This window comes from Taudactylus pleione, unplaced genomic scaffold (assembly GCF_031769625.1).
Source record: "Taudactylus pleione unplaced genomic scaffold, aTauple2 ptg000198l, whole genome shotgun sequence".
Lineage (NCBI taxonomy): Eukaryota > Metazoa > Chordata > Amphibia > Anura > Myobatrachidae > Taudactylus > Taudactylus pleione.
In genome coordinates this window covers 11,782,571-11,795,144 of record NW_028284600.1, presented here as the reverse complement: position 1 = coordinate 11,795,144, position 12,574 = coordinate 11,782,571, and the positions used below count along the sequence as shown (strand labels likewise).

The 12,574-nt window shown below is 40.0% G+C and overlaps 1 protein-coding gene across 1 annotated transcript in view; it reads right to left on the bottom strand.

Moving 5' to 3' along the window:
• Positions 1–11,793, bottom strand: part of LOC148518865 (alpha-2-macroglobulin-like protein 1) — a 101,036-nt gene extending 89,243 nt beyond the window's left edge. The window contains exons 1-3 of the mRNA XM_088476945.1: positions 11,726–11,793; positions 7,593–7,776; positions 4,909–5,068 (exon numbers count right to left, since the gene is read on the bottom strand). Of these exons, the coding sequence (XP_088333071.1) occupies positions 4,909–5,068; positions 7,593–7,776; positions 11,726–11,793 (412 nt within the window). The remainder of the gene's footprint in view (positions 1–4,908; positions 5,069–7,592; positions 7,777–11,725) is intronic.
• Positions 11,794–12,574: the final 781 nt, after the last annotated feature.

Genomic DNA, 12,574 nt, shown 5'->3' with positions numbered 1-12,574 from the left:
AACCAAAAATTAGATTTTCTATATTTATTAATCCTATTGTGTCTATTATTTATATTTTATATTTTTTACAACCTTTTTATATATTTTTTTCTAATTCCCGCATTACATAACCATGAATGGGATATGTCACCTGGATTATCCGTATGGCTATTCAGAGTTCCGATGGCTATGTTTTCAATGTCATGTGATTAAGCGGGATTACATGACCATACTATACGATAGAGATTGAATTTAAAGAGTATAAAAATACTATCAGTATAATCATGTCATAAGAGTGAAACCTTTGACTAGAGTATGGATTTTATAACTAAGGACCCTGACGGAAACTTTGAAATTTATTCTTTGGTTGTCTTTGCTCTCCCTTCCGTACCATGTGATTTCAACAAATCACATGATTGGGACTTCACTATAGCTTGTCCTGTGTGATGGGAATGATTACCACATCCTTAACCTAATTGGTACGGACCATACCACGTGATCAGATGGATCAGTGATCCGAACACCGATCATGGGAGATCATGGATTATGATTGCACTGAAGTTTATAAGTAAGTTTCCCTATTTAATTTCTTATTGAAAACTTTATTTTGACCACTGGGTATTAAGTAAGATTGCATAGAAATTGATTAGTATTAGAATTGCTGGACGGTTATTTCTATTGTTTGCTAATTTATCACAAGTGACAAGTATTTGCAATTAATGAGTGGGTATTTAAAAACCATTAGTGGACCCCATACTCATATTCACACTCCTGAAGAAGCTGGGGGAACATACCTGTCTTATCTGAACATACCTGTCTTATCTGAAATGCCGAAGAGCTACTGGATATAGGTTGGACTTTTCAACTCCTCTTGGATGGATTGTGGCATTGGAGAACCTTTGGTGGTTAACATCCTAATCAGCCTAAAGCTGGCCACACATCTAAAGATTATCTGTCCAACCAGCCAACTAGTAGATTGGTTGGAATGAAAATCTGGTAAGGAACACAATCAGCAACTTGCTGAAAAACGGACCAAAACTGTTGTATGAACAAATAGTTTAGATCAAACATTTAACAAACTTGTCTGACCGACTATTTTCATCTGTTTTCTGGCATTTAGGAGTAAATTGCTGATCATCATTTACTCCCATTCCTTACCAGATTTTCATTCCAACCAATCAACAAGTTGGCTGGTTGGATGTAAGTTGTTCTAGTGTGTGGCCAGCTTAATTGTTGCATGGTGGATGCTAATGGACTATTCTGAAAATTCACTCTACAGACTGGTAACTCATTGCTGCTCATTATAATCCTCTGGAAATCGAGGAGGGAGTCCTAATTCCAGCTTATTTAACAAGGGAGCCAAATTGTATTACATGGACACATTGCACTTCATGTTTGAACTTGTTTGTTCCTAATTCATAATGAACTTTTATGGTCTCAGTTTACATACGGTACAGACCTTTTAATGTCATTTTTAGAGAATTGAATAAATTAATGTTTTTTGTACGTTCAAACTGTCCATCTAATTTAGTTATTCTTAGCACTGGTTTTGTATTTTATTTACTTTGTAATCATTGTTGGGACTGACTATCCCTTTCCAGCTGCTTGAGTGACAGCGTGTTAGTCCTGCTTAGTTTTTAATATTGCAGGTATGTATGCATGTCTTATTTGTAATGGATCTATCTTTTGAGGAAGCCGCCGAGTATTTTGATAGATGGAGAAACGCATAGTTCTGCTAAGAGGATCCAATTTAGGCATTTCCAAGGTTTAGCTACTATTTATATTAACATCTACTAATAACTCTCCAGAAGAAAACTTGCTGCCAAAAGAAATATCAACAAAGTATCAACAATTGAGATTAGGCATATCTTGGAAGTAACAATTTGATGTATGAATATAGGTGCATACACACTTAACAATTCGCTCCATGAGCGATATCATTAAGTGTTTGCCAGGCTCAATGTCATTAACGACATTGAGCATATACACTGAACGATATCCTTAAGGATATCGTTCAGTGACATCACCGGCAGCATTCCTGAAATGCACAACCGGACGATATCGTCAGGTTGTCCTGCATGTTCAGGCAATGAAAAGACATTGTTAATGCTCCTGCGGATCATTCATCGCTAACGATATCTTGTATATACACTGGACGATATTAGACGCGATGAACAATATCGTTATCGTTCATATCGTCCAACTTATCGTCTAGTGTGTAGTGTACGTGGCATAACTGTTAAGTTACTAATAATAATTTCAGTTAGTTTTACTCATGCCAGTTATTGCTTTTGTTTGGTGTGAGCAAAGTATTTTTTATTGTATACTGATACTATTGGTATATTTTATTTTGCCTATTATGTGTTTTATTAATAGTATACGTTATAGATATTTTTAGGACAACGGCCGTGTGATTCTTTATAATAGTGTCATCGCTAATTTAGTGAATAAATGTGCTAATTTTGACAGTGCTTCAGGCTATCTTTTCTCCTTTCATGATTTGTTTGTTGGGTATTAGTATTCACCATTTTGGTATCTGAAGCTGCAGCCAATTTGCACTGATTTTTAAACTCGGATTATTGGAAGCTGCCATTTTGTATAAGAAGCTACTGTACCGACAGGTTAAGTTTTGTTTTTTTCTCTTTTCCTTATTTGTAATGGACTGATTAAGTAGAATAAGTAGAAACATCATACTGTGTATATATATATATATATATATATATATATATATCATTATCAGACTTAATTACTTATATACATGGTGAGTTTAGATATTTGCCAATATACTTCATTCACTTTTTCAAGTTTGGTATTTGATCTAACTTCCTGTTTGTCCTGGTGCTTAGGTCTCTCATTTCATTAATCATTTTGATATATTTGATACATTTTGTGATATTAACTCAGCTCTTTTGAACACAACTTTGCAATTCTTTGTTGCAAATGAACCTTTGACCATCACTTTATATTTCTAACATTGGCCACACCCTGATCTACAGGGAACCTTTACATGCTAATAATGTGACTGTCCCATTAAAAACCAAACTATTGGAGGTATGCATTTCATTTAGCCAACAGTTTTTTTACAGTATATTTGCATTTTACCTACATTCCATCAGTTTTAACTATTTGCTTTACATAGTGGGGCTTGTTCTGCGTCGGACGTAAAGTTGCTATGTTTGCGGGATGCCGTGGAAAGCTGATATACTATTTTATGCTAATGCAAGTCTCCAAAGGGCTAATGCAAGAATCCATATGGTGGGAAGCTGCTCTGCCTGCTGCTTTTCTGATCACAACTGAAGCCGTCATCATAAGTCTCAGCACTTGTACCACTCCCTTTCTGGGTGCACATTCTTCCATAAGAAACAGAATAGTGCCAGATTAAGGTCCACATGGGCCTGGAGCTGAAATTTATGAAGGGCCTATTGTGTTCCGCCACAACGGGGATGACTAGCACCACAGGGGTGTGGTCAGTGATGTGGGGTGTGTGACCATTATTATGGAGGTGTGGCCTGTACTGTAGAGTATGACTAGCGCCTACCATCAGAAACCTCAATTTTAGAATGGGCATACCTTATTCTGGGGCACTACAGGACACGAACACCTAGTTCACGACCATCAGCAGCAGCAGCAGCCAATAGGTTGTCCCCGAGCAGATAGTTAGCTCAGCCTCAGTCACGATCACCAGGCAACCGCTTCCCGGAGCTGAGCTTGGCCGCTGCAGCTGTTCTGCATGATGGTGGGGCGGCACTTGTATCATGTCACGCAGCATGATGTCATGGCACTGGGGAGGCGCAGAGAAACTGTGTGGCACAGGGAGGGCTAGTGCAGCCTTCCACTGCACCACCATTAATAAGTTTGCTATGCCTGGTACATTCAACCTCGGGCAGGAGGGATTAAGGGTTGCGGTTTGAGTGGGTGGGGCCTGCTGTCAAAATGAACAGGAAAAACATTTTCTTCCTATCTCCAGTGCAGCACTGTGATTGCGGTGAGCCTATTTTGATATGGGGCCTGGAGCTGCAGCTCCACACAGCCCACTGTTAATCCGGCCCTGGTTTACGTTCACATGTATCATGCCCAGTATTTCATGCCATTTAGTACCAAAAAGATCTGGCCAAGTTTCAACTTAAAATTGTCCAGTAATACGCAATTGTGCATGCATTAGCTTGTTCACATGCACACATATATAAACAAATATATATATATATATATATATATATATATATATACACACAAGGAGAATGGCCTGTAAAGGTCAACTGTTTAGAGATAATTAGTCTCTTCCTTCAGGAAAGCCTGTCCTGAAGAAAGAAATTAAATATCTTTGAAATGTTGACCGTTTATTTTTGGCGTGCCTTCTGTGAATCTGTCTATATCTATCTATCTATATATCTATCTATCTATCTATCTATCTATCTATCTATCTATCTATCTATCTATCTATATCGTGACAAACAGGGTAGTTTGTCCCAGTCCTTTATGAAAGAGACTAATGCTTTATGTGGAAGTCTGCAGACTCATGCTAACTACAGTGTTAATTCCTCACATAATCCTGCACAGAGAACACATGTACACAGATGGATCACATGAGTGTGATTGTTCAGCTAGTTAGTGCTTGAGGAAGAAGGATAAGTCTTGTGTCTGGGATGGGGTGACCGACGCTGAACTTGTTGGCTGGTCACTAGCTGGGTGTCTACAGTGTCTAGTTAGTGACATGGTCATGGGGATACTTTTGTTGGGGTGATGCTGGAACCAAGGCTGTATCAACGTGACAATCCTGGCATTCCTGAATAAACTACAGCAAACTGGCTCAGCAAGACGTGTATGGACAGTCAATTCTTATCTTGTTAGCCAGAATATATATTTATGATGACATTATTTGCGTATATAACATGGTTTGTATATCTATTGCAGATCCTAAACCAATCTTACTTGTTTCTCCAGGTTGGTAAATTGGCCTGTCTGTCTGGACAAACATCCCTTTCCTTAAGGGTCTGATTAGAACAGACTTGGTCTCCAGTAGTACAGAGTCACCATTCTGGACTTCTACAATAATGGTGGCTATCTCCTCAAGATCTCCTGGGTAAGGAACCTGTAGACATAAAAATGTGACAATGATTTAAGTACTTATGTAAATGACCTACAGATGAAAGACTAACATAGATCACGTTTCCTACTGCCCAAGAAAACAAAGAGGAATCCATAGTTTACACACAGGCTTGGATTGACCATTTAGGTTTCTGTGGGGACCACCAGACAGCATCAATTCACAGGGTCTCAGTGTGAGATTTTGTAACAGAAAAAAAAACTGTTAAGGTGCGTACACACCGGGCGATATTTTGGATGACAGAACGATAACGATATCGTTATCGTTCAGTCGTCCAAAATATCGTTCAGTTTCTGCCCCAAAACAATGAACGATAACGACCAATGCGCGCTCCCGCTGGTCGTTGGTCTTTGCCGTTCATCGTCTGAACAGGCAGGCCAACTTGTGGATATCATCAGGTTGTTGCATGTTCGGGAATGAGGGAGGGAGCCCAGCACTGAACGATAGTGTTCATAATATCGTTCAGTGTTTGTGCTCAGTGTCGTTAATGACACTGAGCACACCCCTGCTGGGGGTACACTAGGCGATGTCGCTCATGGAGAGAATCGTCTAGTGTGTACGCATCTTTAAACTGATCTTATTTTTTATTGACAAGTCCCCAAAACAGGTGTGGTATGATTTGTCAACAGTTATCATTGTTGATCGTCATCAGGCCGACATGAGAATTTCTACATGGTTGGACTGTTGACATGCAGCATGTCGGAATGCAGATTTTATCATAGAGGGGTCCTTAGGACCCTTTGCCGTTGGCCCCCACTGACGCATGCATAACCCGATGGCTGCACAGGCGCATTAGACTGACCGCATCCGAACCCAGAAGCAGAATTGACCAGAGTGCTACCAGCTCTTGGCTGTGACAGGGTCTTATTGGAGCCCATGTCAGCAGCAAGTTCTTTGCTAAATTCTAGTTAAAATATTCATTTTTGTTTTACACATTATTAGAAAAATGATTTATCACATTCGCATTAAAGAAGTCGGAGTGTGATATACAGTATCGGGTCCGCATCTTTCTAGATCATAGCTAGAAGCTAAAAAATCATGCTGCATATATATATATAGAACGCACTCCCACGAAGTCATACACACTTTTGTCTGTTAGGTCTGTCCCACAATAAATAAATACACTTACAGATGTGCTAACGTACTAAATGTAATGACGATTCCTAATGTGTCGAGAGTTAATTTGTGCTTTTTATGATTTACTACATTTATGTTAATATTATACCTGCTGAATAATGGAGTAAGGGGACCCTGACCATACTATCCTAAATGGATCCAGGGGCAGATTGACCACACTATTAACCGGGATAATTCCCGGTAAGCACATGACTTCAGGGTTCTTTAGCGGCATAGCCACGGGGGGATGGGCAGGAGTCAATGCCCCCCCGAATATGAAAATTGGCTTGCTTGGAGACTTCTTGTCTCCTAGCTTAAATTTTTTTTTATATTTTGGGTGATTGCATTTATATATTTTGTACAAATTAGATGTGGCAGAGATTTTGGGCCATATAGTTCTGTATCAAGAAAATGAAGGGGAGTGTTTAGAAAAGTAGCCTGGTGGGCAATACAAATAACTGTGGGTCTGCCAGAGCCCATTGTGTGTTCTTAAAACACATCAGGAGATGTGTTTTAAGTATAGACTTAAATAGCTAGATACAGAAAAGGGCAGCAGGTCAGAAGAGTGAGCAGAAAAGGAGCTGCCTTGGGTACAGTTAGACTTGCTACTATATCCCAGCAGTAACACACAATTATATTCCCACTCCAATCCCTTGCTTTTCTATGCCCTCTCGGACTCTGCTAGATCACTCGGACTGATAAAATAATCCCAGACAACATGTAGCTGAGTTGCTAGGGCATATGAAAGCAGGGACACAGGTTTGTATCTTATCTTAAATGATTAAAATAAAACACACATTGGAGCTGATTCTGAGTCACACGGATGCCAATGGTGAATTCCCGCATACAGCACATGCGCAGATGTGAATTCATGCACCCTTGCCTATGTCTGTCCTATTCGGTGTTGGGCGTAACGCTCTCCATGAAATAGGGCATTTCAGGGTGTAAACTGACAGGTGACAATGCGATTACACGTAACCGCCCTGACTTGTGGGAGTGTCATAGGCATGTATCTAAAGCTCTGTGAGATTCTGAGTCGTGTGCATGGGTAAGGGAAGCCCGTTTCTGATGTGTCTCCTGCATCTAGCGTGGGGCAGGTGCGAGTGCCGATGCCGATGATGATGCAGCGGCCAAGATAAAATAAATGGGCGGCGCAGGTATTAGCTTGCATTTATATGAGCCCCCATTTGCATTAGAATAAGGTAGTAAATCAGGATCCCGCGGACACCCACAACTGCTGTACAGCCACTTTGCGCGCATTACCGAATCAGCCCCATTGCTGTAACTGGAAGTAGGTAGTACATTCTCGACTCTGACTTGTCCAAGCTCCAATACAGACAATGCCTATCTGCCAACAGGTATAGAAAATGTACAGAGCATGTCTAAACATTACCTGGAAGGGATCACATTTCATCTGTCCTTCTCCCTGGTACGTCTGACTAGTAAGGATGATAGTGTTGTCCTTAATCTTCAGGGAAACGTGGATAGTGATCTGAGCCTGAATTGATTCCATATACACACACAAGGTCTGATTGGAGGGAGAGGGCATGACGGCTGGCACTACCACCAAGAATTTTCTGTCATGAGATAAGCACATGAGAATAACACGCTTTTAGCTAAGAACTGGTAATGTGCGCAGACCTCCGGGTTTTGCTTCTATGACCAACTTTGTGTTTTTGTTATGGCAATACTATATTAATGTGGTTTGGTTTTGCTCTTGGATGTCATTAAAAATGGTATAAAAAAACCTAAAATCATGTAATCTGGAGCTGTTTTTGTCCCCACATTACCATATATAGCATTAACAGTCACTGACAATCAAGTTTTTAATGACTACCATGGACCTGCCAATCCAAAGTGGTCTACTGTATGTACTAAGCTTTTGGGTTATATTTACATAGTGGGGGTTTTAGAAGTGGAGTTGTTGCCCATAGCAACCAATCAGATTCTACTTATCGTTCATCTAGCACCTTCTAGAACAGCGGTTCACAAACTTTTTTGAATCATGGTGCCCTACAGTATCAACATTGTTTTCATGGCACCCCTAAGCCAAAAGTTTGTTATTCAGAAAAAGAAAGTAAATTATGCTCACCTGTCATACTTAGGCTCAGTTATGTGGTGGTGGACAGGTTTGTGCTTCTGTTTGTCCACATATTTACATTACATTGACTAGAAATAATTTCATTTGGTGCTGGACCACCAACCTGAGGCAAGTGTCCCAAGGCACCCCAGGGTGCCACAGCACACAGTTTGGGAACCACTTTTCTAGAAGATAATAGCTAGACTCTAATTGTTTGCTATGGGCAACACCTCCACTTCTAAAAACCTGCACTTTAGTAAATATACCCCTTGTAGAGAGAGACTATCAGCTCCTAACTGTTATTTTTCAACCATAGTCTGTAAAGTGACAGTCAGGAGCTGATTGGTTGGTACTTTATCTCTGTCCACTTTATCTCTCTCCAAGGCTTAGTACATAGAACCCTAAAAGAGAAATGATGTTCATGAAAGTGTAGTCCAGACCACTTTATAGTATGATAGTATCGTTAATACAGGTTATACTGTAACTGGAGATTTTGCAACATCTGTCTGACACATTTTCTGATAGCTAGTGGATTGGAATAATTACGTACAAACATGACATATTTCTCTCTTTATTCCTTTACATAAAAGTCACAGGAGGCGTAGGTGTTCATGTGTAGTATTTGGATAAATATTACACTTATTTCTGATTGTACTAAGAGAATATGTTTATATGTAGATCATTTCACAAACTACACACTAACTGCTAATAACTAATAAGCTTCATCTATTCTTTTGAATGTGTATCAGAAATTGTTATGGGTAGAATATCCAATAATGTACATCTGCCTGATCAGTATGGGAGCATTTCCATCTGCTAACTTAAGAATAATGAGGCAGACATACCAAGTATCCTAACGATTTTATATAACTGATCCTTATTCAAAGAAATATATGAAGCGTATCCATCATCTGTTGAAGCACACAGTTATACCTCTCACCAACCTCCCTTCTGTACATGTTTACTAGTATAGAATACACAGAAGATGTAAACGGAATCATAGTAACCGACAGTCCCTAATTTCCAGGGTCTGTCTGAGGTTTTACTGATTCATCCTTGAAATGTTCTAAAAATTGTTCTAAATTTTCTATAATGACCAGTTGCATTGCATTTTACATTTATTCTGTATATTTTATCACTATCTCTATTCCTGTTCTGTGGATCTCATACATTTATTGTAATTGCAGAAATAAACTAACTAGTATTGTAAACATGTTCTTAACAAATTGGTATTGGCACTCCTACCATCTGCCCATAAACAGCACAGGTTCCTACATTGCTGTCTACATATTAGAATGAGCACTATTATAGGTAAGTCCTGGATAAACTGACATACTGGGGTAAATTTACTACAGTGAGAGTTTTTAGAAGTGAGTTTTAGAAGAGATGTTGCCCATAGCAACCAATCAGATTCTAGCTATTATATTCTAGAAGGTACTAGTTAAATGTTAAGTAGAATCTGATTGGTTGCTAAGGGCAAATTCTCTTCTAAAACTCAGTCTAAAAACTCTCACTTTAGTAAATTTACCCCAATGTGTTAGTATTAGGGATGTTAGGGACTCATCTGATGGGGTTCATGTTGACGTGGTGGATGAGAACATATCTTTGGCCAAATATCTACTACGAGCCTCACTTATATTCCATGTTAGTTGTAGAGTTTATCAGGATTATTTTGACTATCATTGTTCTTAGTACTTAGAGTGTGCACCTGCATTTTTGTTGCCTGCATTGTACTACAAGTCTCAGCATGGTAGCACCTCTTATGTTTATAATTAGGATGTGCAGTCCAAGCCCACTCCCTCTTTGCCATACAAATGCAATTCATTGATAAAATCTTAGTGCAAGATGAAACACGACATTGAAGGCTGTGGGGAGAGCAAAGATTGCACAGTTGAGTACTGAACAAGGACCAACAACTCCAAACTATTTTGATTGTAAAACCAACAAGCCATGGCAATTTACAGCACAGAGCAACACTGTTAAACTTTGTTTTGATCGGCTCCATTTAAACCTCGTCATGGGCTATAAGTGCTGTGGATCAAAAATGAGCTTACTTTGCCATTAGACTGTGTATAATACAAATCGTCTACAGTACTTTATTGGCTACACATCAGTAATTACCAGCTTGGACATTACTGTTTTGAAGTAACCATTGTGACCTGTTTAATAAGTACTTTCTGCACAACTTCTAGACTGAATAACAAATGCTGATTAGTGAATACATTATAGCAGTAGACTAATAGCGCTTGATTTTACTGTGTTTGGTTCTCTATATGCTGAGCTACATCATCAGCTCCGTTGCAAAGTGTCACTGAAAAGGATCGTTAAATTTGGTACTTCTTCAATAAGCAAAAGTTTGGGAACCTCCGTTCCTATTGTAGATACGGTATACAATCGGGAAGCCGGCTGCCTTAATACCGGCAGCCGGCTTCCCGACTGTCATATCCCGCGAGGAATGAAATGCCGGGCGTCTAGATGTAGACGACTGACATTTCCCCGACGCCGGGCGCCGCGAGCGGACAGCCGCGAGGGGGGAGGGTTAGGTTTAGGGCACCTGGGGGGGACTTAGGGTTAGGCACCCCCCAGGAGGGTTAGGGTTAGGCTAGGGGGAGGGAGGGTTAGGCACCCCCGGGGGGGACTTGGGGTTAGGCACCCCCACGGGGGACTTAGGTTTAGGCAGCGGGGAAGGGGGGTTTAGGGTTAGGCACTTAGAGGGGGGATTGGGGTTAGGCACTTGGGGAGAGGTTAGGGATAGGCACCCCTAAGGAGGGTTAGGGGGTTAGGTTAGTTTAGTAGATACTTACCTTAGGACGATCGGGATTTCCAGCGCTGTCGGGCTTCCGCTGCCGGGAACTCTGCATCTGTCGGCCAGGCGCTGCCGGGAATCGAACCGCCGGCCATGCGGCCGGCAGTATTTCATACCGATTCCATAGATACATATTACAGAATATAAAATTGATTGAGTCAAAAGTAACCAAATAGTAATATATTGAGAAACAAATTTAATTTTATGTCTCTGGGTAATACTTGCTGTAGAGCTCAGTGAAAATTTGGCACACACCACAAAAGTAAATAAAAAGCATACATACAGAAATAGTATATTTTGTGTGCATTGTGGTGTATAAAGCCTTGCACAAATTATCTGGAGCTCACATTATTATTTTAATTTTATTTTTAGTGCATTTAACCCTTTGGATACTCCCATTTTCTCTTTTATGGCATTAAATAATGTTTAAACTGAAATAATACTTTTACGAGAATAATTTTTGCTGTAAATTTTTCAAATAAATAAAGTTAAGAACAAAAAACAGTCGCTTTTCTGTACATTTTTCCAGTTTACCCTGGGCAAATAAACCCGTACGTGTGGTAACAGGGCTAGAACTGTACGATAAAAATTAATATTAAAATTAAATACAGTAAGTGATACAATTATATTGATTTCTTACATATCGGTGTTCTGTCCAGCAGTCAGACCAAGAGCCAGGAGGCTCAGAAGAAGTCTTCTCAGGATCATGTCCTCTTCTGGTTCCGCTACGTTACACCTGTGGTTCTAGATCTTAGTTTGGATCTGTACTTCCCTAATGTGGTCCCTGTATACAGTATCTGCCTGTATATCTGTTCTGTGAGTCTTTTCAACCCGCTGTAACTGCTACTAGTCACTGTCCCTTGCCTTTTATATTCTAATAAGAGGAAATTGTACACAATTAAACTTCTCACTTTCCCTAAGCCTTTCCAAAATCCCCTGAGGTTACTTTTACATGGCAGGCAGCACACTGACACATTGTACTATACATAACAATGGAAATATAGCCGGGGGCTGCCACAATGGTAGCAAATGAGGACTGGACACAGTATTTGACATGTGACTATCAACTCACGTTCTCTTAGATAATAATTATTCACTCAGACACATGATTTGTATGAGGCTCATTAACGGGACCTGGTCCCAATTGTAAAGCGCAATGGATAACGCTGGCGCTATATAAATAAATGCTAATGAATAATAAAACATAAGATATAAGCCATTAAAGAGCTACTAATAAAACAAATAAATAAGTGTCAAAGTTTTTTTAATACGAAAGAAATTGAAATATTTGACATTGTATTATCTTTTCTCACAACTGTGTGTATGCTATTGTACTCAAGCTGCGTAGGCAGTCGCAGTGGCTAATATATGCACGCCCATGCCATGGCGTTCAAACGGACTGGAACGCCTGCGTTTCTCCGACCACTCCCCCATCACCACCCAAAAAACGCTCACTCTGCAATGGCTTTCTATCTGCGTGCGTGATCGC